The following is a 27,908-nucleotide window of genomic DNA, read 5'->3' as shown; positions in this document are numbered from 1 at the left end:
GTGTGTGTATTTATCCGGGGGTATTATCGGGGTGTGTGTGTATTTATCCGGGGGTATTATCGGGGTGTGTGTGTATTTATCCGGGGGTATTATCGGGGTGTGTGTGTATTTATCCGGGGGTATTATCGGGGAGTGTGTGTATTTATCCGGGGGTATTATCGGGGTGTGTGTGTATTTATCCGGGGGTATAATCGGGGGGTGTGTGTGTATTTATCCGGGGGTATTATCGGGGAGTGTGTGTATTTATCCGGGGGTATTATCGGGGTGTGCGTGTATTTATCCGGGGGTATTATCGGGGTGTGTGTGTATTTATCCGGGGGGTATTATCGGGGTGTGTGTGTATTTATCCGGGGGTATTATCGGGGAGTGTGTGTATTTATCCGGGGGTATTATCGGGGTGTGTGTGTATTTATCCGGGGGGTACTAGCGGGGTGTGTGTGTATTTATCCGGGGGTATTATCGGGGTGTGTGTGTATTTATCCAGGGGTATTATCGGGGTGTGTGTGTATTTATCCGGGGGTATTATCGGGGTGTGTGTGTATTTATCCGGGGGGGGTATTATCGGGGTGTGTGTGTGTATTTATCCGGGGGGTATTATCGGGGTGTGTGTGTATTTATCCGGGGGGTATTATCGGGGTGTGTGTGTATTTATCCGGGGTTATTATCGGGGAGTGTGTGTATTTATCCGGGGGTATTATCGGGGTGTGTGTGTATTTATCCGGGGGGTATTATCGGGGTGTGTGTGTATTTATCCGGGGGTATTATCGGGGAGTGTGTGTATTTATCCGGGGGTATTATCGGGATGTGTGTGTATTTATCCGGGGGTATTATCGGGGTGTGTGTGTATTTATCCGGGGGTATTATCGGGGTGTGTGTGTATTTATCCGGGGGGGTATTATCGGGGTGTGTGTGTGTATTTATCCGGGGGTATTATCGGGGAGTGTGTGTGTATTTATCCGGGGGGTATTATCGGGGTGTGTGCGTGTATTTATCCGGGGGTATTATCGGGGTGTGTGTGTGTATTTATCCGGGGGTATTATCGGGGTGTGTGTGTATTTATCCGGGGGTATTATCGGGGTGTGTGTGTATTTATCCGGGGGGTATTATCGGGGTGTGTGTGTGTATTTATCCGGGGGTATTATCGGGGAGTGTGTGTGTATTTATCCGGGGGTATTATCGGGGTGTGTGTGTATTTATCCGGGGGGGGTATTATCGGGGTGTGTGTGTGTATTTATCCGGGGGGTATTATCGGGGAGTGTGTGTATTTATCCGGGGGTATTATCGGGGTGTGTGTGTGTATTTATCCGGGGGTATTATCGGGGAGTGTGTGTATTTATCCGGGGGTATTATCGGGGTGTGTGTGTATTTATCCGGGGGTATTATCAGGGGGTGTGTGTGTATTTATCCGGGGGTATTATCGGGGAGTGTGTGTATTTATCCGGGGGTATTATCGGGGTGTGTGTGTATTTATCCGGGGGTATTATCGGGGTGTGCGTGTATTTATCCGGGGGTATTATCAGGGGGTGTGTGTGTATTTATCCGGGGGTATTATCAGGGGGTGTGTGTGTATTTATCCGGGGGGTATTATCGGGGAGTGTGTGTATTTATCCGGGGGGTATTATCGGGGAGTGTGTGTATTTATCCGGGGGTATTATCGGGGAGTGTGTGTATTTATCCGGGGGTATTATCGGGGTGTGTGTGTATTTATCCGGGGGTATTATCGGGGAGTGTGTGTATTTATCCGGGGGTATTATCGGGGAGTGTGTGTGTATTTATCCGGGGGTATTATCGGGGTGTGTGTGTATTTATCCGGGGGTATTATCGGGGTGTGTGTGTGTATTTATCCGGGGGTATTATCGGTGTGTGTGTGTATTTATCCGGGGGTATTATCGGGGAGTGTGTGTATTTATCCGGGGGGTGTTATCGGGGGGTGTGTGTATTTATCCGGGGGTATTATCGGGGTGTGTGTGTGTATTTATCCGGGGGTATTATTGGGGTGTGTGTGTATTTATCCGGGGGTATTATCGGGGTGTGTGTGTATTTATCCGGGGGTATTATCGGGGAGTGTGTGTATTTATCCGGGGGTATTATCGGGGGTGTGTGTGTATTTATCCGGGGGTATTATCGGGGAGTGTGTGTGTATTTATCCGGGGGTATTATCGGGGAGTGTGTGTATTTATCCGGGGGTATTATCGGGGTGTGTGTGTGTATTTATCCGGGGGTATTATCGGTGTGTGTGTGTGTGTGTGTATTTATCCGGGGGTATTATCGGGGAGTGTGTGTATTTATCCGGGGGTATTATCGGGGTGTGTGTGTATTTATCCGGGGGGGTATTATCGGGGTGTGTGTGTATTTATCCGGGGGTATTATCGGGGAGTGTGTGTATTTATCCGGGGGTATTATCGGGGTGTGTGTGTATTTATCCGGGGGTATTATCGGGGTGTGTGTGTGTATTTATCCGGGGGTATTATCGGGGGGTGTGTGTGTATTCATCCGGGGGGTATTATCGGGGTGTGTGTGTATTTATCCGGGGGTATTATCGGGGTGTGTGTGTGTATTTATCCGGGGGTATTATCGGGGGTGTGTGTATTTATCCGGGGGGTATTATCGGGGTGTGTGTGTATTTATCCGGGGGTATTATCGGGGCTGTGTTTATTTATCCGGGGGTATTATCCGGGTGTGTGTGTATTTATCCGGGGGTATTATCCGGGTGTGTGTGTATTTATCCGGGGGTATTATCGGGGTGTGTGTGTATTTATCCGGGGGGTATTATTGGGGTGTGTGTGTATTTATCCGGGGGGGTATTATCGGGGTGTGTGTGTGTATTTATCCGGGGGTATTATCGGGGAGTGTGTGTATTTATCCGGGGGGTATTATCGGGGTGTGTGTGTGTATTTATCCGGGGGGTATTATCGGGGTGTGTGTGTGTATTTATCCGGGGGTATTATCGGGGTGTGTGTGTGTATTTATCCGGGGGTATTATCGGGGTGTGTGTGTATTTATCCGGGGGTATTATCGGGGGGTGTGTGTGTATTTATCCGGGGGTATTATCGGGGGGTGTGTGTGTATTTATCCGGGGGGTATTATCGGGGTGTGTGTGTGTATTTATCCGGGGGTATTATCGGGGTGTGTGTGTGTATTTATCCGGGGGTATTATCGGGGTGTGTGTGTATTTATCCGGGGGGTATTGTCGGTGTGTATTTATCCGGGGGGTATTGTCGGTGTGTATTTACCCGGGGGGGTATTGTCGGTGTGTATTTATCCGGGGGGTATTATCGGGGTGTGTGTGTGTATTTATCCGGGGGTATTATCGGGGTGTGTGTGTGTATTTATCCGGGGGTATTATCGGGGAGTGTGTGTATTTATCCGGGGGGTATTATCGGGGTGTGTGTGTGTATTTATCCGGGGGTATTATCGGGGTGTGTGTGTGTATTTATCCGGGGGTATTATCGGGGTGTGTGTGTATTTATCCGGGGGGTATTGTCGGTGTGTATTTATCCGGGGGGTATTGTCGGTGTGTATTTACCCGGGGGGGTATTGTCGGTGTGTATTTATCCGGGGGGTATTATCAGGGTGTGTGTGTGTATTTATCCGGGGGTATTATCGGGTGTGTGTGTATTTATCCGGGGGGTATTATCGGGGTGTGTGTGTGTATTTATCCGGGGGGGTATTATCGGGGTGTGTGTGCGTATTTATCCGGGGGTATTATCGGGGTGTGTGTGTGTATTTATCCGGGGGTATTATCGGGGTGTGTGTGTGTATTTATCCGGGGGGGTATTATCGGGGTGTGTGTGTGTATTTATCCGGGGGTATTATCGGGGTGTGTGTGTGTATTTATCCGGGGGTATTATCGGGGTGTGTGTGTGTATTTATCCGGGGGGGTATTATCGGGGTGTGTGTGTATTTATCCGGGGGTATTATCGGGGTGTGTGTGTGTATTTATCCGGGGGGTATTATCGGGGAGTGTGTGTGTATTTATCCGGGGGTATTATCGGGGTGTGTGTGTATTTATCCGGGGGTATTATCGGGTAGTGTGTATTTATCCGGGGGGTATTATCGGGGAGTGTGTGTATTTATCCGGGGGTATTATCGGGGGGTGTGTGTGTATTTATCCGGGGGTATTATCGGGGTGTGTGTGTATTTATCCGGGGGTATTATCGGGGTGTGTGTGTGTATTTATCCGGGGGGTATTATCGGGGTGTGTGTGTATTTATCCGGGGGTATTATCGGGGGTGTGTGTGTATTTATCCGGGGGTATTATCGGGGAGTGTGTGTATTTATCCGGGGGGTATTATCGGGGAGTGTGTGTATTTATCCGGGGGTATTATCGGGGGGTGTGTGTGTATTTATCCGGGGGTATTATCGGGGAGTGTGTGTATTTATCCGGGGGTATTATCGGGGTGTGTGTGTATTTATCCGGGGGGTATTATCGGGGGGTGTGTGTGTATTTATCCGGGGGGTATTATCGGGGTGTGTGTGTGTATTTATCCGGGGGTATTATCCGGGGGTGTGTGTGTATTTATCCGGGGGTATTATCGGGGTGTGTGTGTGTATTTATCCGGGGGTATTATCGGGGGGTGTGTGTGTATTTATCCGGGGGTATTATCGGGGAGTGTGTGTATTTATCCGGGGGGTATTATCGGGGTGTGTGTGTGTATTTATCCGGGGGTATTATCGGGGGGTGTGTGTGTATTTATCCGGGGGTATTATCGGGGTGTGTGTGTGTATTTATCCGGGGGTATTATCGGGGTGTGTGTGTGTATTTATCCGGGGGTATTATCGGTGTGTGTGTGTGTATTTATCCGGGGGGTATTATCGGGGAGTGTGTGTATTTATCCGGGGGTATTATCGGGGTGTGTGTGTGTATTTATCCGGGGGTATTATCCGGTGTGTGTGTGTATTTATCCGGGGGTATTATCGGGGAGTGTGTGTATTTATCCGGGGGTATTATCGGGGTGTGTGTGTGTATTTATCCGGGGGTATTATCGGTGTGTGTGTGTATTTATCCGGGGGTATTATCGGTGTGTGTGTGTATTTATCCGGGGGGTATTATCGGGGAGTGTGTGTATTTATCCGGGGGGTATTATCGGGGAGTGTGTGTATTTATCCGGGTGTATTATCGGGGGGTGTGTGTGTATTTATCCGGGGGTATTATCGGGGAGTGTGTTTATTTATCCGGGGGTATTATCGGGGTGTGTGTGTATTTAACCGGGGGTATTATCGGGGTGTGTGTGTATTTATCCGGGGGTATTATCGGGGTGTGTGTGTATTTATCCGGGGGTATTATCGGTGTGTGTGTGTATTTATCCGGGGGTATTATCGGGGAGTGTGTGTATTTATCCGGGGGTATTATCGGGGTGTGTGTGTGTATTTATCCGGGGGTATTATCGGTGTGTGTGTGTGTGTGTATTTATCCGGGGGTATTATCGGGGAGTGTGTGTATTTATCCGGGGGTATTATCGGGGTGTGTGTGTATTTATCCGGGGGTATTATCGGGGTGTGTGTGTATTTATCCGGGGGGTATTATCGGGGTGTGTGTGTATTTATCCGGGGGTATTATCGGGGGGTGTGTGTGTATTCATCCGGGGGGTATTATCGGGGTGTGTGTGTATTTATCCGGGGGTATTATCGGGGTGTGTGTGTATTTATCCGGGGGTATTATCGGGGGGTGTGTGTGTATTCATCCGGGGGGTATTATCGGGGTGTGTGTGTATTTATCCGGGGGTATTATCGGTGTGTGTGTGTGTGTGTATTTATCCGGGGGTATTATCGGGGAGTGTGTGTGTATTTATCCGGGGGTATTATCGGGGGTGTGTGTATTTATCCGGGGGGTATTATCGGGGTGTGTGTGTATTTATCCGGGGGTATTATCGGGGCTGTGTTTATTTATCCGGGGGTATTATCCGGGTGTGTGTGTATTTATCCGGGGCTATTATCCGGGTGTGTGTGTATTTATCCGGGGGTATTATCGGGGTGTGTGTGTATTTATCCGGGGGGTATTATTGGGGTGTGTGTGTATTTATCCGGGGGGGTATTATCGGGGTGTGTGTGTGTATTTATCCGGGGGTATTATCGGGGAGTGTGTGTATTTATCCGGGGGGTATTATCGGGGTGTGTGTGTGTATTTATCCGGGGGGTATTATCGGGGTGTGTGTGTGTATTTATCCGGGGGTATTATCGGGGTGTGTGTGTGTATTTATCCGGGGGTATTATCGGGGTGTGTGTGTATTTATCCGGGGGTATTATCGGGGGGTGTGTGTGTATTTATCCGGGGGTATTATCGGGGGGTGTGTATTTATCCGGGGGGTATTGTCGGTGTGTATTTATCCGGGGGGTATTGTCGGTGTGTATTTACCCGGGGGGGTATTGTCGGTGTGTATTTATCCGGGGGGTATTATCGGGGTGTGTGTGTGTATTTATCCGGGGGTATTATCGGGTGTGTGTGTATTTATCCGGGGGTATTATCGGGGTGTGTGTGTGTATTTATCCGGGGGTATTATCGGGGTGTGTGTGTATTTATCCGGGGGGTATTGTCGGTGTGTATTTATCCGGGGGGTATTGTCGGTGTGTATTTACCCGGGGGGGTATTGTCGGTGTGTATTTATCCGGGGGGTATTATCAGGGTGTGTGTGTGTATTTATCCGGGGGTATTATCGGGTGTGTGTGTATTTATCCGGGGGGTATTATCGGGGTGTGTGTGTGTATTTATCCGGGGGGGTATTATCGGGGTGTGTGTGTGTATTTATCCGGGGGTATTATCGGGGTGTGTGTGTGTATTTATCCGGGGGTATTATCGGGGTGTGTGTGTATTTATCCGGGGGGTATTATCGGGGTGTGTGTGTGTATTTATCCGGGGGTATTATCGGGGGTGTGTGTGTATTTATCCGGGGGTATTATCGGGGTGTGTGTGTATTTATCCGGGGGTATTATCGGGGGGTGTGTGTGTATTTATCCGGGGGTATTATCGGGGGGTGTGTGTGTATTCATCCGGGGGTATTATCGGGGAGTGTGTGTATTTATCCGGGGGGTATTATCGGGGTGTGTGTGTGTATTTATCCGGGGGTATTATCCGGGGGTGTGTGTGTATTTATCCGGGGGTATTATCGGGGTGTGTGTGTGTATTTATCCGGGGGTATTATCGGGGGGTGTGTGTGTATTTATCCGGGGGTATTATCGGGGAGTGTGTGTATTTATCCGGGGGGTATTATCGGGGTGTGTGTGTGTATTTATCCGGGGGTATTATCGGGGGGTGTGTGTGTATTTATCCGGGGGTATTATCGGGGTGTGTGTGTGTATTTATCCGGGGGTATTATCGGGGTGTGTGTGTGTATTTATCCGGGGGTATTATCGGTGTGTGTGTGTGTATTTATCCGGGGGGTATTATCGGGGAGTGTGTGTATTTATCCGGGGGTATTATCGGGGTGTGTGTGTGTATTTATCCGGGGGTATTATCGGTGTGTGTGTGTGTGTGTGTGTGTATTTATCCGGGGGTATTATCCGTGTGTGTGTGTATTTATCCGGGGGTATTATCGGGGAGTGTGTGTATTTATCCGGGGGTATTATCGGGGTGTGTGTGTGTATTTATCCGGGGGTATTATCGGTGTGTGTGTGTATTTATCCGGGGGTATTATCGGGGTGTGTGTGTATTTATCCGGGGGTATTATCGGTGTGTGTGTGTATTTATCCGGGGGGTATTATCGGGGAGTGTGTGTATTTATCCGGGGGGTATTATCGGGGAGTGTGTGTATTTATCCGGGGCTATTATCGGGGGGTGTGTGTGTATTTATCCGGGGGTATTATCGGGGAGTGTGTGTATTTATCCGGGGGTATTATCGGGGTGTGTGTGTATTTAACCGGGGGTATTATCGGGGTGTGTGTGTATTTATCCGGGGATATTATTGGGGTGTGTGTGTATTTATCCGGGGGTATTATCGGTGTGTGTGTGTATTTATCCGGGGGTATTATCGGGGAGTGTGTGTATTTATCCGGGGGTATTATCGGGGTGTGTGTGTGTATTTATCCGGGGGTATTATCGGTGTGTGTGTGTGTGTGTATTTATCCGGGGGTATTATCGGGGAGTGTGTGTATTTATCCGGGGGTATTATCGGGGTGTGTGTGTATTTATCCGGGGGTATTATCGGGGTGTGTGTGTATTTATCCGGGGGGTATTATCGGGGTGTGTGTGTATTTATCCGGGGGTATTATCGGGGAGTGTGTGTATTTATCCGGGGGTATTATCGGGGTGTGTGTGTATTTATCCGGGGGTATTATCGGGGTGTGTGTGTGTATTTATCCGGGGGTATTATCGGGGGGTGTGTGTGTATTCATCCGGGGGGTATTATCGGGGTGTGTGTGTATTTATCCGGGGGTATTATCGGGGTGTGTGTGTGTATTTATCCGGGGGTATTATCGGGGGTGTGTGTATTTATCCGGGGGGTATTATCGGGGTGTGTGTGTATTTATCCGGGGGTATTATCGGGGCTGTGTTTATTTATCCGGGGGTATTATCCGGGTGTGTGTGTATTTATCCGGGGGTATTATCCGGGTGTGTGTGTATTTATCCGGGGGTATTATCGGGGTGTGTGTGTATTTATCCGGGGGGTATTATTGGGGTGTGTGTGTATTTATCCGGGGGGGTATTATCGGGGTGTGTGTGTGTATTTATCCGGGGGTATTATCGGGGAGTGTGTGTATTTATCCGGGGGGTATTATCGGGGTGTGTGTGTGTATTTATCCGGGGGGTATTATCGGGGTGTGTGTGTGTATTTATCCGGGGGTATTATCGGGGTGTGTGTGTATTTATCCGGGGGTATTATCGGGGGGTGTGTGTGTATTTATCCGGGGGTATTATCGGGGTGTGTGTGTATTTATCCGGGGGGTATTATCGGGGTGTGTGTGTATTTATCCGGGGGTATTATCGGGGTGTGTGTGTATTTATCCGGGGGTATTATCGGGGTGTGTGTGTTTTTATCCGGGGGTATTATCGGTGTGTGTGTATTTATCCGGGGGGTATTATCGGGGTGTGTGTGTATTTATCCGGGGGTATTATCGGGGTGTGTGTGTGTATTTATCCGGGGGGTATTATCGGGGTGTGTGTGTATTTATCCGGGGGTATTATCGGGGTGTGTGTGTGTTTATCCGGGGGTATTATCGGTGTGTGTGTGTGTGTGTATTTATCCGGGGGTATTATCGGTGTGTGTGTGTGTGTGTGTTTATCCGGGGGTATTATCGGGGTGTGTGTGTATTTATCCGGGGGTATTATCGGGGTGTGTGTGTATTTATCCGGGGGGTATTATCAGGCCTTTCGCTCTGGGTGTGCCACAGTCTGGATTCTAAATTCTGTCTTCTTTTGCACCGATTAGCACCATCTCGCTGGTGTCACGGTGGAGTGCTGATCTTCACCCCGGACCTGCCTCTTCCCGCAGGCGAGGGGCTGTGGGGGGCAAGCAGCGCACTGGGCACCTGGCAAGGGGGGGCAGAATGAAAGACTGATTGAGGAGGAGCAGGTTGAGGATGATATCCTGGTAAGGTACTGAGAGAGGAAAGCATCCCCCCTTTGGCTGGGGCCAGCAATGATGATTGGAAATAAAGTGACCTGGTGTGGGCTGGATAAACCTGACCTGCAATTTGCAATTGATGTGTCCTTGGTGGGGGGGTGGATCCTCGTGCCCGCGTTTCAGGCGGGGGCGCGCCTGGTTGCTAAATTTACCGCCTGCTCGTTACTATAAATGGAGCTGATGAGGACGGACAGGACCATGGCGGGACAGGGGTAGAGCTACCCCGGGAGGACAGGCAGCTTGCAAGGAAGCTGCATTGCAACCCCCCCCCTCTCTCTGCCTGAAATAAAATGCAATGTTGTGACTGCAACTTGCAAAGGAGCCCTTGTTTGCCCAGCTGCTGTCTTGTCTTTGCACACCCCCCCATCCTCCTCCTCTCCCTTTGCTCCAGGTTGAGTCGATTCCTCCGCCTCTGCTCAGGGTGTGGACACGGGGACTGGTTTCGTCCACCTCCCTCCCTCCCAGCTGCTGGTGTCCGTTTAGCATCGCCTTCCCGTTTGGTGGATTATACAAGCGAGATTTACAGCCCCTCCCGGGGCTGGCTTGTTGCAAGAGGCTGCACACACACACCGAGAGAGAGGTGTGGGGAACTGCAGCCACGGTGCCGAGTGAATGAACTGCTCTCTCTCTCCTCCCCAGCAGCCAGAGAGAGGAAACTCCTTTTCTGCAGATTAAAAGGCAACTCGGCCACACAGGGAAGTGGAGGAGGAGCAGCAGAGCCTATTTGCTGCAGAGATTCAGAGAGGGGGCTGGGGCTCTGAAGAAGACGGCTTGCTGCCACAGAGAGGAGGAGAAATGGCCCTGCCCTAAGAGAGATCCCGCTTCACGGCGAGCCGGGGAATTACTGATCCAGCCAGGGGATGTGGGGAGCTGCCATGAATCGGTCGGCGGAAGAGAGGCAGCAGCAGAGGAGCTCCTTGTGGGACGCAGCAGGCAGACAGCTGATTTAACTCCAACCCACTCCTGTGCAAACTTTCAACCCCACATCTCCCTTTGTTGGGGTCTGGGCTGGGTTTCTGCCCTGCAGTTTTGAAGGCTGTGTTGTGTGTGTTGCTCGAGGTGGACTCGCTTCTTCATCGACTGGGATTTTACTGGAATATCGACTGACACTCTTCCCCCTCCTTCCTTCCTCCCCAAGAGAAGGCAACTAACTGGGAATTAAAAGGAGAACCAATCTCTCTCTACCGGGCAGAACTTGGCACCAGCCTTTTTCAAATGCAGCTGTAAGCAAATCTGTTCAGAACTGTGGTGGTGGTGGTGAGGGAGGGGAGGGGGGTTAACTTGATATTTCATCTTGTCTTGGAGGGGGACAGTCTGAACGGAGAGGGGCGGCGTGTGTGTGTTTTTCTGGGAGGGTGGGTGGGGAGAAAGGGGTTTTCTCAAAGAAAGCTTCGACAAGCACAAGAGCAAAGGAAGCTGGCATTGATCACGTGAGTGTGGCCTCTCTCTGCGATGTATTTATAAACCAAAGGAAGGCCATTTAAACACGTGCAGGTGTCCAATTAACGCAGCAATTTATATATATTATATATATATATACACACACGGCGCTGGAGTGACAGGAGGATCTGAGGACACAACTGTGAGCCTGCCTGCCTGTGTGAGGCCGCCTTCTCTCTCCCCATTTCCCTGTCGGCGTCGGCTGCAGGAACCCGAGCCCTGGGTGTGTGAATGTGCGATACATACTGTATATAAACTGTAACCTCGCCTCCCACAAGGGCACTCCACCAACTTGGAGCGGGAGAATTCACCTACAAGATCCTGTTCAAGATTGAAGTCCGTGGGACACGTCCAGTTTGATTTCAGCTGATTTTCTTTTGTGGGGGTATATATGTGTAGGATGTACCTGGCGGTGTGATTACTTCTCCCGGACAAGCTGCTAACTGAGAGATATATATACACACTAACTATTTATTTACCTGCGGAATCTCTGCGGGCACTTGGCTGCTGTTGAATACCACCCTCGACATTCAAATACCCACTGCTGCCGCCGCCAGCCCTCGGAGCCCATTCAGGAGGAGCAGTACGGGACCCACGGGCTAATTTTGGACTTCTCCCACACTTTGCCTTGCCCCATCTTCTGGATTCCGGGCGCCATCCCGCAGGACACCTCTCTCTCTCATCGTCGCCACTTCGTGAAACCGGGCGAACCCCGGGTTTTCTCCCAGAGCTCGCCGCGCTGTAAAAAGTTTGCTCCAATGGTGATCACCTCCGCCAGCCAAGCTGAACCATCTCCTCCCCCGAGCATGCTGGCTGCCCTCCAGTCGGAATGGATTAAACAGGATCCGATTTGCTACCGGCCCACCTCGCACTGTGCCAAGAAGCCGTCACGAAGTTAGTATGGCCTTGCCTGTACCTGGGGTGTCGTACCAATCGGTGCAGGTCTGTCACCGGCAATGACAGCGCTGGCAGCAATTCCAGGGGATGAATTGAGCGCAGCATGACATTTAAGGGGGGTTTAAATGCAATTTTGTTTTCTCCATAGTGTATTGGTACCATTGGGTTAAGGAGTCCTGTAATAAAAGATGGCCTGCATCCCAGGGTCTTAAAGAAGTGGCTGCAGAGATAGTGGATGCATTGGTTGCAATATACCAACATTCCCTGGACTCTGGAGAGGTCCCAGCGGATTGGAAAACCACTAATGTAACACCCCTATTTTAAGAAAGGAGGTTAGACAGAAAGCAGGAAACTATAGACCAGTTAGCCTAACATCTGTCATTGGGAAAATGCTGGAGTCCTTCATTAAGGAAGCTGTAGCAGGGCATTTAGAAAAAACATATTGCAGTCAAACAGAGTCAGCATGGTTTTAGGAAAGGGAAATCATGTTTAACAAATTTGCTGGAGTTCTTTGAGGAGGTAACAAGCAGGGTGGACGAGGGTGAGCCAGTGGATGTGGTGTATTTGGATTTCCAGAAGGCATTTGATAAGGTGCCACATAAAAGGTTACTGCACAAGATAAGAACTCACGGAGTTGGGGGTAATATATTAGCATGGATAGAGAATTGCCTAACTAACAGAAAGCAGAGAGTCGGGATAAATGGGTCATTTTCTGGTTGGCAAACGGTAACTAGTGGGGTGCTGCAGGGATCGGTGCTGGGGCCCCAACTATTTACAATCTACATTAATGACTTGGATGAAGGGATCGAGGGTAATGTAGCCAGGTTTGCGGATGATACAAAGATGGGTGGGAAAGCAAGTTGTGCAGAGGACTCTGGAAAGGGATATAGACAGGCTAAGTGAGCGGGCAAACATTTGGCAGATGGAGTATAATGTGGGAAAGTGCGAGGTTATCCACTTTGGCAGGAAAAATAAAAAAGCAAATTATTATTTAAATGGAGAGAGGTTACAAAATGCTACAGTTCAGAGGGACCTGGGGGTCCTTGTGCATGAAACGCAAAAAGTTAGCATGCAGGTACAGCAAGTAATCAAAAAGGCAAATGGAGTGTTGGCCTTTATTTCAAGGGGGTTGGAGTATAAAAGCAGGGAAGTCCTGCTACAACTGTACAGGGTATTGGTGAGACCGCACCTGGAGTACTGCGTACAGTTTTGGTCTCCTTATTTAAGGAATGATATACTTGCATTGGAGGCAGTTCAGAGACGATTCACTAGGTTAATTCCAGAGATGAGGGGGTTGACGTATGACGAAAGGTTGAGCAGGTTGGGCCTATACTCATTGGAGTTTAGAAGAATGAGAGGGGATCTTATCGAAACATAAGATACTGAGGGGGCTCGACAAGGTAGATGCAGAGAGGATGTTTCCCCTCGTGGGGAAATCTAGAACTCGGGGGCACAGTCTCAGAATAAAGGGTCGCCCTTTTAGAACTGAGATGAGGAGGAATTTCTTCTCAGAGGGTCATAAATCTGTGGAATTCACTGCCCCAGAGAGCTGTGGAGGCTGGGTCATTAAATACATTTAAAGTGGAGATAGACAAATATTTGCAAGATAAGGGAGTGAAGCGTTATGGGGAGCGGGCAGGGAAGTGGCTTTGAGCCTAAGATCAGCCATGATCTTCTTGAATGGCGGAGCAGGCTCGAGGGGCCAAGTGGCCTATTCCTGCTCCTATTTCTTATGTTCTTAACACAGAGTCCTGTATCTAACTATTCTGAAGCATTTCGGTTCCAAATTCTGTAGTTGGGAAGAATGAGGGGTGATCTCAGTGAAACATATAAGATTCTGAGGGGGTGTGACAGGGTAGACGCAGAGAAGATGTTTCCACTTGTGGGGGAGACCAGAACTAGGGGCGTCAATATAAGATAGTCTGATAAATCCAATAGGGAATTCAGGAGAAACTTCTTTTCCCCAAGAGAGTGGTGCGAATGGGGAACTCGCTACCACAGGGAGTGGTTGAGGCGGCTAGCATTTCAGGAGAAACTGGCTAAAGACACGAGGGAGAAAGGAATAGAAGGATATGGTGATGGGGTGAGATGAAGAAGGGTGGGAGGAGGCTGGTGTTGATGGGGTGAGATGAAGAGGGGTGGGAGGAGGCTGGTGTTGATGGGGTGAGATGAAGAGGGGTGGGAGGAGGCTGGTGTTGATGGGGTGAGATGAAGAGGGGTGGGAGGAGGCTGGTGTTGACGGGGTGAGATGAAGAGGGGTGGGAGGAGGCTGGTGTTGATTGGGTGAGATGAAGCGGGGTGGGAGGAGGCTGGTGTTGACGGGGTGAGATGAAGAGGGGTGGGAGGAGGCTGGTGTTGACGGGGTGAGATGAAGAGGGGTGGGAGGAGGCTGGTGTTGATGGGGTGAGATGAAGAGGGGTGGGAGGAGGCTGGTGTTGACGGGGTGAGATGAAGAGGGGTGGGAGGAGGCTGGTGTTGATGGGGTGAGATGAAGAGGGGTGGGAGGAGGCTGGTGTTGACGGGGTGAGATGAAGAGGGGTGGGAGGAGGCTGGTGTTGACGGGGTGAGATGAAGAGGGGTGGGAGGAGGCTGGTGGTGATGGGGTGAGATGAAGAAGGGTGGGAGGAGGCTGGTGTGGAGCACACAAACCGGCACGGGCTGGTTGGGCCGAATGGCCTGTTTCTGGGCTGTAGACTCTGTAAACGGCAGTAACTCATCTGGAGGGTAGATGATTCATACAGTCGGCTTATAAGCATCATTACAAACCCCAATACAGTAGTTGCTGCCTTGCATTATACTGCACTCAGTGGTGTCTGGTTATGTATGTATGGGGGGGAAAGCTTGTGTGTTTAGACTCTCCCTGGTTTTCTCCTCTCCCGAAGGCGCTGCCTCGTGTGCGGGGAGGGGGGCAGGTTCTGCAGTCATTCAATACCACCCTACAGTAACCAACACAACAGGTGAATGGACACGGTGATTTCTGGCAGTCTGTCTGATTTCCAGCAGGGCGGGGGGAGGTCACGGGAACTGGGATTAGGAGTAGGGACACGCGCTGACTTTCGCCCTCTTTACCTCCGCCCTCAGACACTGAAACCAATTGCACTGCCCCGACAAGCTGCCCTGCCTGAGACCAGATAATTGAGCAACCTCCCTTATCTGCAGGGCTCCACACAACACGGGGATGGTGCCTTTGCTCGATATGTCAGGAGCCAGTAGTGGGGAAATGATTGTAAAATAATTGTAAACATTAAATGAGAAGATTTAATAGAGGTGTGCAAAATCATGAAGGGTTTCGATAGAGTAAATAAGGAGAATCTGTTTCCAGTGGCAGGAGGGTCGGTAACCAGAGGACACAGATTTAAAATAGAAACATAGAAGATAGGAGCAGGAGTAGGCCATTCGGCCCCTCGAGCCTGCTCCGCTATTCAATGCGATCATGGCTGATCATCCAATTTCAGTACCCGGTCCCTGCTTTCTCCCCATACCCCTCACCCAGAGAGTGGTGAACCTGTGGAATTCTCTACCACAGAAGGCAGCTGAGGCCAATTCATTAAATATATTCAAGAAGGAGTTGGATATATTTCTTCAGGCTAAAGGGATCAAGGGGTATGGGGAGAAAGCAGGGACCGGGTACTGAATTTGGATGATCAGCCATGATCGCATTGAATGGCGGAGCAGGCTCGAGGGGCCGAATGGCCTACTCCTGCTCCTATCTTCTATGTTTCTATCCCTTTAGCCTTAAGAAATATATCCAACTCCTTCTTAAAAATATTTAATGAATTGGCCTCTACTGCCTTCTGTGGTAGCGAATTCCACAGGTTCACCACTCTCTGGGTGAAGAAATTCCTCCTCATCTCTGTCCTAAATGGCTTACACCTTATCCTTAGACTGTGACCCCTGGTTCTGGACTCCCCGACCATCGGGAACATCCTTCCTGCATCTAGTCTGTCCAGTCCTGTCAGAATTTTATAAGTTTCAATGAGATCCCCTCTCATTCTTCTAAACTCTGGTGAATACAGGCCCAATCGACCCAATCTCTCCTCATACGTCATTCCTGCCATCCCAAGTATCAGCCTGATGAATCTTCGCTGAACTCCTTCCATGGCAAGAACATCCTTCCTCAGATAAGGCGACCAAAACTGCACACAATACTCAAGGTGTGGTCTCACCAAGGCCCTGTACAACTGTAGCAAGACATCCTTGTTCCTGTACTCGAACCCTCTCGCTACGAAGGCCAACATACCATTTGCCTTCTTAACCGCCTGCTGCACCTGCATGCTTACCTTCAGCGACTGGTGCACAAGGACACCCAGGTCTCGTTGCACTTCCCCTTCTCCCAATCTATTGCCGTTCAGATAATCTGTCTTCCTGTTTTTGCCACCAAAGTGGATAACTTCGCATTTATCCACGTTATATTGCATCTGCCATGCTTCTGCCCAATCACCCAACCTGTCCAAATCATACTGGAGTTTCTCAGCATCCTCCTCACAGCACACACGCCCACCCAGCTTTGTGTCATCTGCAAACTTGGAGATATTACATCTAGTTCCCTTGTCTAGATCATTAATATATTTAAGATTTAACAGATTGAAGATAATCGGTAAAAGAACCAGAGGGGGAGATGAGGAGAATTGTTTTTACGCAGCGAGTTGTTGTGATCTGGAACGCGCTGCCTGAAAGGGCGGTGGAAGCAGATTCAATAGTAACTTTCAAAAGGAGAATTGGAGAAATACTTGAAGGGGAGAAATTCACAGGGCTGTGGGGAAAGAGCAGGGGGGAGTGGGACTAATTGGAGAGCTCGTTCAAAGAGCCGGCACAGGCACGATGGGCCGAATGGCCTCCTTTTGCGCTGCATCGTTCTATGATTCTATGTGTAATTTTACAGGTCGATCGATTTATGAATTTGTCGTCCAAACGTGTGAAAATGATGGATAGCAAAACACCACTGCTCCATCTAGCTTATCCCATACAGTTTCCCACATTACAACAGTGACCACACTTCAAAAAAAGTACTTCATTGGCTGTGAGGCGCTTTGGGCTGTCCTGAGGTGGGTAAAGGTGCTGGAGATTTGGGAGTCTTTTATTTCTTACTGATGCCCTGTGCATCATAAAATGATGAGGGGCTGAGATCGAGTGGCTAGGAAGGACCTATTGAGAGGTCAATAACCAGGGGTCAGAGATTTAAAGTCATTGGTCGAAGGATTAGAGGGGAGTTGAGGAGAACTTTCTTCACCCAGAGGGCGGTGGGGGTCTGGAACTCACTGCCTGAAAGGGTGGTCGAGGCAGAAACCCTCATCACATTTAAAAAGTACTTGGATATGCGCTTGAAGTGCCGTAACCTACAGGGCTACGGACCAAGAGCTGGAAAGTGGGATTGGGCTGGATCGTTCTTTGTCAGCCGGCACAGACACGATGGGCCGAATAGTATCCTTCTGTGCGAGCAGGGACTAGAAATGCGAGGGCATCACAGCCTGCATTCTCCCATCCATCTACACTGTCACATCAAACACTCCCGGGGCAGGTAGAGTGCAGGTTAGATACAGAGTAAAGCTCCCTCTACACTGTCCCCATCAAACACTCCCAGGGCAGGTACAGCAAGGGTTAGATACAGAGTAAAGCTCCCTCTACACTGTCCCCATCAAACACTCCCAGGGCAGGTACAGCAAGGGTTAGATACAGAGTAAAGCTCCCTCTACACTGTCCCCATCAAACACTCCCAGGGCAGGTACAGCACGGGTTAGATACAGAGTAAAGCTCCCTCTACACTGTCCCATCAAACACTCCCAGGGCAGGTACAGCACGGGTTAGATACAGAGTAAAGCTCCCTCTACACTGTCCCATCAAACACTCCCAGGGCAGGTACAGCACGGGTTAGATACAGAGTAAAGCTCCCTCTACACTGTCGCATCAAACACTCCCAGGGCAGGTACAGTACGGGTTAGATACAGAGTAAAGCTCCCTCTACACTGTCCCATCAAACACTCCCAGGGCAGGTACAGCACGGGGTTAGATACAGAGTAAAACTCCCTCTACACAGCCTGTTTGTAGGGTTGTCATTTGAATTACCCCAGAATCTTTATTTGTGATCTCTCTGAGCGAGAATGGCAATTGTGCTGAGTTCTGTCCATTCCAAGCTGGGTGGAGAGACTGTCCCTGTTTCTGACCATCGGGGTGAGGGTGGAGAGACTGTCCCTGTTTCTGACCATCGGGGTGAGGGTGGAGAGACTGTCCCTGTTTCTGACCATCGGGGTGAGGGTGGAGAGACTGTCCCTGCTTCTGACCATTGGGGTGAGGGTGGAGAGACTGTCCCTGCTTCTGACCATTGGGGTGAGGGTGGAGCGACTGTCCCTGTTTCTGACCATCGGGGTGAGGGTGGAGCGACTGTCCCTGTTTCTGACCATTGGGGTGAGGGTGGAGAGACTGTCCCTGCTTCTGACCATTGGGGTGAGGGTGGAGCGACTGTCCCTGTTTCTGACCATCGGGGTGAGGATGGAGAGACTGTCCCTGTTTCTGACCATTGGGGTGAGGGTGGAGAGACTGTCCCTGCTTCTGACCATTGGGGTGAGGGTGGAGAGACTGTCCCTGTTTCTGACCATCGGGGTGAGGGTGGAGCGACTGTCCCTGTTTCTGACCATCGGGGTGAGGATGGAGAGACTGTCCCTGCTTCTGACCATTGGGGTGAGGGTGGAGAGACTGTCCCTGTTTCTGGCCATCGGGGTGAGGATGGAGAGACTGTCCCTGTTTCTGACCATCGGGGTGAGGGTGGAGAGACTGTCCCTGTTTCTGACCATCGGGGTGAGGGTGGAGAGACTGTCCTTGTTTCTGACCATTGGGGTGAGGGTGGAGAGACTGTCCCTCTTTCTGACCATCGGGGTGAGGGTGGAGAGACTGTCCTTGTTTCTGACCATTGGGGTGAGGGTGGAGAGACTGTCCCTCTTTCTGACCATCGGGGTGAGGGTGGAGAGACTGTCCCTCTTTCTGACTATCGGGGTGAGGGTGGAGAGACTGTCCCTCTTTCTGACCATCGGGGTGAGGGTGGAGAGACTGTCCCTGTTTCTGACCATCGGGGTGAGGACACATTATTGCTCCTAGTGCCATTCGTGTTCTGCCGTCAGGTGACGGGACCATGTGCTATCTCTCTGCCGTCTGGACCTGTTCAGCTGTTCAATACCAAGAAATCCTCGCCATTTGCATTGCCTTCTTGTAGAGGGAACCATGCGATCAGAGCCCCTTAGAAAAATCAAACCGTGACGCAGTTACAGTTAACACGGTCTTACATATTTACTCCCAGAAGATGGGCAAGACAATCTCACTGACTTGGACAGTGTAAGGACAGTGCTTGCGTTGTCCCATTGGTTTGGGAATACAGTCCCTGGGTTGTATTCCCTGGAATTTAGCAGGTTAAGGGGTGATCTGATCGAAGTTTTGATGATATTAAGCGGAACTGATGGGGTAGATAGAGATAAACTATTTCCACTGGTTGGGCAGTCTAGGACTAGGGGGCAGAATCTAAAAATTAGGGCCAGACCTTTCAGGAGTGAAGTTAGGAAACATTCCTACACACAAAGGGTGGTAGAAATTTGGAACTCTCTTCCGCAAACGGCAATCGATGCTTGGGTCAATTGTTATTTTTAAATTGGAGATTGACAGCTTTCTGTTAACCAAAGGTATTGAGGGATATGGGGCAAAGGCGGGTGGATGGAGTTAGATCACAGATCAGCCACGATCTCACAGAATGGCGGAACAGGCTCGGGGGGTGGAGGGGGGGGGGCGGTATGGCCTCCTCCTGTTCCTAGGTTCCCTCCTGACGCGCCTCTCCTCCAGCCTGCCAGGCCGATGCAGCTGGTACCAGTGCGTAAGACCGGTGAGAAATGCGGCGAGTGCTGTGCAGGTACCAGGCAAGTTGGGCAGTTTTATATTTCTGACTGTGGCCTACGGCCGGAGGACTGAGCCGGCCACGGGCTGTGCCTTGTAAAGGTGCGAGAGCTGTGTTAACGTCGGAAGGGAAGGGCTTTTAAACCTGGGTGCTTTGGCTGTTTCGTCTGTTCCCCACCCACCCCCTCACGCGCTCATTATCCCTGGTGAGGTCATCAGCGGGCGCCATTGGAACAGGGACCGTTTTATAAATGAACAGGAGGCAGACTGTGACATTGTGCGGCAATTCGTCCAGATTGTTAATGTTTTAAAAGAGATCCCTTGGGGGAATTGTCCGCTTACTAATTGAGCTCCAGGCACCTGCGTGTTGGCGGGTTGTGCAGTGGGGTCAGGTAATGTGATCACCCGTGGGCTGTGATGATGCTTTCGCACTGAGGTGGTCCGGGACGTGACGGCAGCACAGGATGCTTGTTTGGTCACGAAGGGAATCGAGGGATAGGGCGGGAAGGTGGATTTGAGGTAGAAGATCTGCCGTGATCTTACTGAATGGCGGAGCAGGCTCGAAGGGGCCGAATGGCCGACTCCTGCTCCTATTTCTTGTGTTCGACCTGCTGGACGTGAGCAGAGCTCCCCCAACCGAAACAGGAAATAACCTGGCCTCTAGCGCTACCCCACGGTGTACAACCGGAGTTCCAGGCGAAGTACAAGTGAGGGGACAGCGCGGCCCTCTTATCTACTAGTTTTAAGTAAACATCGTTTCGAAAGAACGTAGGAACAGCAGGAGGCCATTCAGCCCCTCGAGCCTGTTTCACAGGAACAGGAGGAGGCCCATTCAGCCCCTCGAGCCTGTTACACAGGAACAGGAGGAGGCCTGTTCAGCCCCTCGAGCCTGTTACACGGGAACAGGAGGAGGCCTGTTCAGCCCCTCGAGCCTGTTACACGGGAACAGGAGGAGGCCCGTTCAGCCCCTCGAGCCTGTTACACAGGAACAGGAGGAGGCCCATTCAGTCCCTCGAGACTTACACAGGAACAGGAGGAGGCCATTCAGCCCCTCGAGCCTGTTACACAGGAACAGGAGGAGGCCCATTCAGCCCCTCGAGCCTGTTACACAGGAACAGGAGGAGGCCCATTCAGTCCCTCGAGACTTACACAGGAACAGGAGGTGGCCCATTCAGCCCCTCGAGCCTGTTACACAGGAACAGGAGGAGGCCCATTCAGCCCCTCGAGCCTGTTACACAGGAACAGGAGGAGGCCCATTCAGCCCCTCGAGCCTGTTACACAGGAACAGGAGGAGGCCCATTCAGCCTCTTGACCTGTTACACAGGAACAGGAGGAGGCCCATTCAGCCCCTCGAGCCTGTTCCGCCATTCAGTGAGATCATGGCTGATCTGTATCTTAACTCCATCTACCCGCCTTGGTTCTATAATCCTTAATATCCTTGCCCAACACCAATCTATCACTCTCTGTCTTGAAATTTTCGATTGACCCCCAGCCACAGTTTATTTTTGGGGGTGGGGGGGGGATTTTACAGAATTCCGCTCCCCTTTGTGGGGGAAGAGAGAGAATGTTGAGGTCAGTAAACCCATCGCAGTCCGTCCCACACTGTCTTCATATATCTTGAGTAGGGTACACAGATGGACAAGGCGGTGAGTGCACTGTCAGTGCCCAGCGCACCCCATGGAGACAGGTGCAGGCTGAATGTGGAGGGGGTGAAGCTGGGGAGGAGAGGAGCGTGATATGAGTGACGGCACTGTGATATACATGTTTCGAATCGCCAATTTTGACTTGCTGCACTGTGCTGTAGTGTCCACTTATCTGCAAGAGTTAGATTTAACATCACACCACATCACAGCTGAGTGTAGAGCGGCACAGCTTGTGAGAAGTTCTGTACTCGATACCGAGCCTTCGGTGCACCTCCGTACCTGCGGTGTCTGGGTTTCATTCTCCCATTTAGGACTGAGATGAGGAGGAATTTCTTCACTCAGAGGGCGGTGAATCTTTGGAATTCTCGACCCCAGAGGGCTGAGGATGCTCAGTCGTTGAGTATATTCAAGGCTCCGATCGATAGGGGAATCCAGGGATATGGGGATCGGGCGGGAAAGTGGAGTTGAGGTCGAAGATCAGCCATGATCTTATTGAACGGCGGAGGAGGCTCGAAGGGGAGGGGCCTTGTGTGGCCGACTCCTGCTCCTATTCCTTATGTTCGTATGCTCCCAGGTTGGTGCAGTGACCTGGCGGCTGGGCTGCAGCCCCTGTACCTCCAGCGCACCTCCCTTGTTCTACACAAGGGTGACTACTTGGGAAACGCACTGCCAGTCGACCCAGAGCTGCGCAATACCAGGGAGATTCGCTCCTTCCCCGCCATGGTATGGGCGACGGCGAGGGGACCTGATGTGGCCAAGTGTGGGGTTCTGCTGAGGTAATGGGTTTTAAAAAGCGCCACCTCCTAATTTTTGAACGGATAATAATGGTAGTGTTTGAGCAAAGGGTACTGCCCCAACCCCCTCTTTCCCCCCGCCTGCCTGGTCCCACCCCGCCCCCCCCCCCCCCCCCCCCAACCAATCTAGCCGGACTTTTCTTCCCTTTGTAAGGGAATGCGATCAGTGCCCCGGTGTTAATGGGCTCTCCATTAAGCAGCAGCATTAACGCTCTTAATGGGGCCTCGCTTCCTGCTTGGTCGCATTTCCTGATGAGCTGAATGGTAAACCAAAGGCTGGCGGTCAGCTGGAGCGCGGCCAGGTACAATGCAGGGTGCTCCCATATCCTGACCAGACCTTTCCTGTACGTCGCACCTTTCCTCCTCCCCTTGTACACCCCAGCAGTGTCGTGTAGAAGCAGTCAAAACACTTTTTTTAGTTTGTGCTTCTGTGCCGACTGGAGAAACATTTCTCACTGAAATGTATGGAATTCTCCGAGGGCTTGATGGGGTAGATGGAGAGGTTGTTTCCCCTGGGCAGGAGCATCTAGAACTAGGAGTCTCGGGATAAAGGGTTGGCCATTGAGGACTGAGATGAAGAGGAATTTCTTCACTCAGAGGGCGGTGAATCTTTGGGATTCTCTCCCCAGAGGGCTGTGGAGGCCCAGTCGTTGAGTATATTCAAGGCTGAGATCGATAGATTTTTGGACTCTCGGGGAATCGAGGGATATGGGGATCTGCCGGGAAAGTGGAGTCGAGGTCGATGATCAGCCGTGGTCTGATTGAATGGCGGAGCAGGCTCGAGGGGCCGAACGGCCGACTCCCGCTCCTGATTCTTTCATTCTTACATTAAAATATCCTACATAAGGTATTATGCTACAGTGTTGAGAACCTTTCACTCTCACACTTTATTTCTCTGCCAGTTTATTGCACTGCTGGCTTTCGTTTCTTGTTCTGTTTCTCTGCTGTTTTTTCCCTGTCCTTTTTGTTTCCCATGCGTGTGCCTCAGTAACCGTGCTCTGCTCGCTCCTGCCTTCGCCCAGTGAGTTAGGTAATGCTGTCCGGTAGAGTTCTCCCATGGCTGTGAAACTGGCCCATTCCGACCATTGAAAACATGCCAGAGCCAATAGAAATACATCTGCCCCATGTCTCCGCACCTGTCTCGGGTAGTTGAGCAGATCAGCGGCGAGCAGGGAAAGGAACACTCTGTGAATGAAGGTTAGATTGAAGAGAAGGCCATTATTACCCTGTCTGATAGATGCAGAACATGCAAATTAAATCTCGGTATCTACAGGTCCTTGATAGTGGTACAGGTGATGCATCGAAAATCGCGGAACCATTTTAATTGTGTGTGAGGCTCCCCCCACACCCGCCAGCCCCAGGTGAATCATGGGGTTCATTCCCCCCACGGGTGCAGTGAGGGTCAGCCTTGGGTCAGTGGGTAGCACTCTCTCGCCTCTGTGTCTGAAGGTTGTGGGTTCAAGTCCCACTCTGGAGACTGGAGATCAAAAATCCAGGCTGACACTCCCAGTGCAGTACTGAGGGAGCGCCGCACTGTCGGAGGGGCAGTACTGAGGGAGCGCCGCACTGTCGGAGGGTCAGTACTGAGGGAGTGTCGCACTGTCGGAGGGGCAGTACTGAGGGAGTGTCGCACTGTCGGAGGGGCAGTACTGAGGGAGCGCCGCACTGTCGGAGGGTCAGTACTGAGGGAGCGCCGCACTGTCGGAGGGGCAGTACTGAGGGAGCGCCTTACTGTCGGAGGGTCAGTACTGAGGGAGCGCCGCACTGTCGGAGGGTCAGTACTGAGGGAGCGCCGCACTGTCGGAGGGTCAGTACTGAGGGAGCGCCGCACTGTCGGAGGGTCAGTACTGAGGGAGCGCCGCACTGTCGGAGGGGCAGTACTGAGGGAGCGCCTTACTGTCGGAGGGTCAGTACTGAGGGAGCGCCGCACTGTCGGAGGGTCAGTACTGAGGGAGCGCCGCACTGTCGGAGGGGCATTACTGAGGGAGCGCCGCACTGTCGGAGGGGCAGTACTGAGGGAGCGCCGCACTGTCGGAGGGGCAGTACTGAGGGAGTGTCGCACTGTCGGAGGGGCAGTACTGAGGGAGCGCCGCACTGTCGGAGGGTCAGTACTGAGGGAGCGCCGCACTGTCGGAGGGGCATTACTGAGGGAGCGCCGCACTGTCGGAGGGGCAGTACTGAGGGAGTGTCGCACTGTCGGAGGGGCAGTACTGAGGGAGCGCCGCACTGTCGGAGGGTCAGTACTGAGGGAGCGCCGCACTGTCGGAGGGGCAGTACTGAGGGAGCGCCGCACTGTCGGAGGGGCAGTACTGAGGGAGCGCCGCACTGTCGGAGGGGCAGTACTGAGGGAGCGCCGCACTGTCGGAGGGGCGGTACTGAGGGAGCGCCGCACTGTCGGAGGGGCAGTACTGAGGGAGCGCCGCACTGTCGGAGGGGCAGTACTGAGGGAGCGCCGCACTGTCGGAGGGGCAGTACTGAGGGAGCGCCGCACTGTCGGAGGGGCTGTACTGAGGGAGCGCCGCACTGTCGGAGGGGGCTGTACTGAGGGAGCGCCGCACTGTCGGAGGGGCAGTACTGAGGGAGCGCCGCACTGTCGGAGGGGCAGTACTGAGGGAGTGTCGCACTGTCGGAGGGGCAGTACTGAGGGAGCGCCGCACTGTCGGAGGGGCAGCACTGAGGGAGTGTCGCACTGTCGGAGGGGCAGTACTGAGGGAGCGCCGCACTGTCGGAGGGGCTGTACTGAGGGAGCGCCGCACTGTCGGAGGGGCTGTACTGAGGGAGCGCCGCACTGTCGGGGGGCTGTACTGAGGGAGTGTCGCACTGTCGGAGGGTCAGTACTGAGGGAGCGCCGCACTGTCGGAGGGGCAGTACTGAGGGAGCGCCGCACTGTCGGAGGGGCAGTACTGAGGGAGCGCCGCACTGTCGGAGGGTCAGTACTGAGGGAGCGCCGCACTGTCGGAGGGTCAGTACTGAGGGAGCGCCGCACTGTCGGAGGGTCAGTACTGAGGGAGCGCCGCACTGTCGGAGGGTCAGTACTGAGGGAGCATTGCACTGTCGGAGGGGCAGTACTGAGGGAGCGCCGCACTGTCGGAGGGGCAGTACTGAGGGAGCATTGCACTGTCGGAGGGGCTGTACTGAGGGAGCGCCGCACTGTCGGAGGGGCAGTACTGAGGGAGCGCCGCACTGTCGGAGGGGCTGTACTGAGGGAGCGCCGCACTGTCGGAGGGGCTGTACTGAGGGAGCGCCGCACTGTCGGAGGGGCCGTACTGAGGGAGCGCCGCACTGTCGGAGGGGCCGTACTGAGGGAGCGCCGCACTGTCGGAGGGGCAGTACTGAGGGAGCGCCGCACTGTCGGAGGGTCAGTACTGAGGGAGTGTCGCACTGTCGGGGGGCTGTACTGAGGGAGCGCCGCACTGTCGGAGGGGCCGTACTGAGGGAGCGCCGCACTGTCGGAGGGGCAGTACTGAGGGAGCGTCGCACTGTCGGAGGGGCAGTACTGAGGGAGTGTCGCACTGTCGGAGGGGCCGTACTGAGGGAGCGCCGCACTGTCGGAGGGTCAGTACTGAGGGAGTGTCGCACTGTCGGGGGGCTGTACTGAGGGAGCGCCGCACTGTCGGAGGGGCCGTACTGAGGGAGCGCCGCACTGTCGGGGGGCCGTACTGAGGGAGCGCCGCACTGTCGGGGGGGCAGTACTGAGGGAGCGCCGCACTGTCGGGGGGCCGTACTGAGGGAGCGCCGCACTGTCGGAGGGGCGGTACTGGGGGAGCGCCGCACTGTCGGAGGGGCGGTACTGGGGGAGCGCCGCACTGTCGGAGGGGCCGTACTGAGGGAGCGCCGCACTGTCGGGGGGGCAGTACTGAGGGAGCGCCGCACTGTCAGAGGGGCAGTACTGAGGGAGCGCCGCACTGTCGGAGGGGCAGTACTGAGGGAGTGCCGCTCTGTCGGAGGGGCGGTACTGAGGGAGTGCCGCACTGTTGGAGGGGCGGTACTGAGGGAGTGCCGCACTGTCGGAGGGGCGGTACTGAGGGAGCGCCGCACTGTCGGAGGGGCAGTACTGAGGGAGCGCCGCACTGTCGGAGGGGCAGTACTGAGGGAGCGCCGCACTGTCGGAGGGGCAGTACTGAGGGAGCGCCGCACTGTCGGAGGGGCAGTACTGAGGGAGCGCCGCACTGTCGGAGGGGCAGTACTGAGGGAGCGCCGCACTGTCGGAGGGGCGGTACTGAGGGAGTGCCGCACTGTCGGAGGGGCAGTACTGAGGGAGCGCCGCACTGTCGGAGGGGCAGTACTGAGGGAGCGCCGCACTGTCGGAGGGGCGGTACTGAGGGAGTGCCGCACTGTCGGAGGTGCTGTCTTTCGGGAGTAGACATTAAATGAAGAGCAGGGGGAGTTCTCCCCGGTGTCCTGGGGCCAATATTTATCCCTCAACCAACATCACTAAAAACAGATGATCCAGTCTGTTTGACCATCGCGTTCCACCTTCTGTTCCTCCTCCTCGCTCTCTCCTGCCTCACTGCACTGTCCTCTACTCTTAACCCCTCGTAGAACTCGCACTCCTCCAGCGCCTTTCACCACCTCCGTTTCCTCCAGCCCGCTGACCCAGCTCTGCCCGTCTGGCTCATTATCACCTTGCCCTTTGTGGGAGCTTGCTGTGCGCAAATTGGCTGCTGCGTTTCCTGCATTACAACAGTGACCACACTGGCTGTAAAGCACTTTGAGAGGTCCTGAGGTGGTGAAAGGCGATGGAGAGATGCAGGTGTCTCACCCTGGTGAGAATCGGCAGCGGGTTGAGGGGAGGGGAGGGGGAGTTTTGCGGTTGTGAGTAAGGGATGTAACGAGTGCATTATTTAAACCCCCTCCTTCGGTGACGGGCGCGATGCATCGATTGGAAAGCTGCCGTTTGTGCTGGCTCACTCCCAGCAGGACGCCAGGCTGTTGTCTACTTTACAGGGCGCGAGGCGGTCGTCTCTGCATGTGGTGGTCTGCTCTGGTCACGGGACACAGCACCCTAAACCACAACTCTCAACAACGCCGGTGTTCTTCGGCCTGCTCCAAATCGAGCCCTTGAGTGCCGGCCACTAATGGAGGGGTTTCTCGGCGAGCGACTGTGGATGTTGGTCTCACCTGACCCGAGTCCCGTGTCGATGACACGCACAAGGATGACTGATTGTGATGCTCAATTTGTCCAAAAATAACTTGCAGCTGATGACTCTGAAATTATAAACTCCTGCCATGTGAGTGATGACTGTCTTTGCACAGACTGCTGTTGCAGCCTGGATACTCAGTACCTGTTTGTCCTCAGTGTGCAACCCCCGCCCCCTGCTCACTACCACCCTCTGAATCTGTCTCTCTCTCTCTCTGCCTGTGTGTGTCTCTCTCTCTGCCTGTGTGTGTCTCTGTCTCTCTCTCTCTCTCTCTCTCTCTGCCTGTGTGTGTGTCTCTCTTTCGGTTTCGGTCTCTCCCTCCTTTTGGTCTCTCTCTTTCGGTCTCTCTCTCTTTCGGTCTCTCTGTCTCTCTCTGTCTCTCTCTCTCTCTCTCTCTCTGTCTCTCTCTGTCTCTCTCTCTCTCTGTCTCTCTCTCTCTCTGTCTCTCTCTCTGTCTCTCTCTCTGTCTCTCTCTCTGTCTCTCTCTCTCTCTGTCTCTCTCTGTCTCTGTCTCTGTCTCTGTCTCTGTCTCTCTCTCTGTCTCTCTCTCTCTGTCTCTCTCTG

The 27,908-nt window shown here is 52.8% G+C and overlaps 1 protein-coding gene across 3 annotated transcripts in view; it reads left to right on the top strand.

Moving 5' to 3' along the window:
- The window catches only part of dyrk1b (dual-specificity tyrosine-(Y)-phosphorylation regulated kinase 1B), a 118,718-nt gene that overhangs the window by 36,527 nt on the left and 54,283 nt on the right, over window positions 1-27,908 (top strand). The window contains exon 1 of one of the 3 annotated variants that reach the window (XM_086004098.1): window positions 9,848-10,780. The exons of 1 other annotated variant lie outside the window; for it this stretch is intronic. Coding sequence is in view for 1 of the 2 variants with exons in the window: in XM_086004096.1 (XP_085860222.1) it covers window positions 11,756-11,891 (136 nt within the window). In the remaining variant the exon portion in view is untranslated. Of the gene's footprint in view, window positions 1-9,847; window positions 10,781-10,909; window positions 11,892-27,908 lie in introns of those variants that run through there. One more of the 3 variants, XM_086004096.1, reaches the window with a different exon arrangement.

This window comes from Somniosus microcephalus, chromosome 12 (assembly GCF_052327205.1).
Source record: "Somniosus microcephalus isolate GS21.2 chromosome 12, FLI_Smic_1.0, whole genome shotgun sequence".
Lineage (NCBI taxonomy): Eukaryota > Metazoa > Chordata > Chondrichthyes > Squaliformes > Somniosidae > Somniosus > Somniosus microcephalus.
Note: the sequence above shows the minus strand (reverse complement) of the source record. Positions and strands in the feature narration are given on the sequence as shown.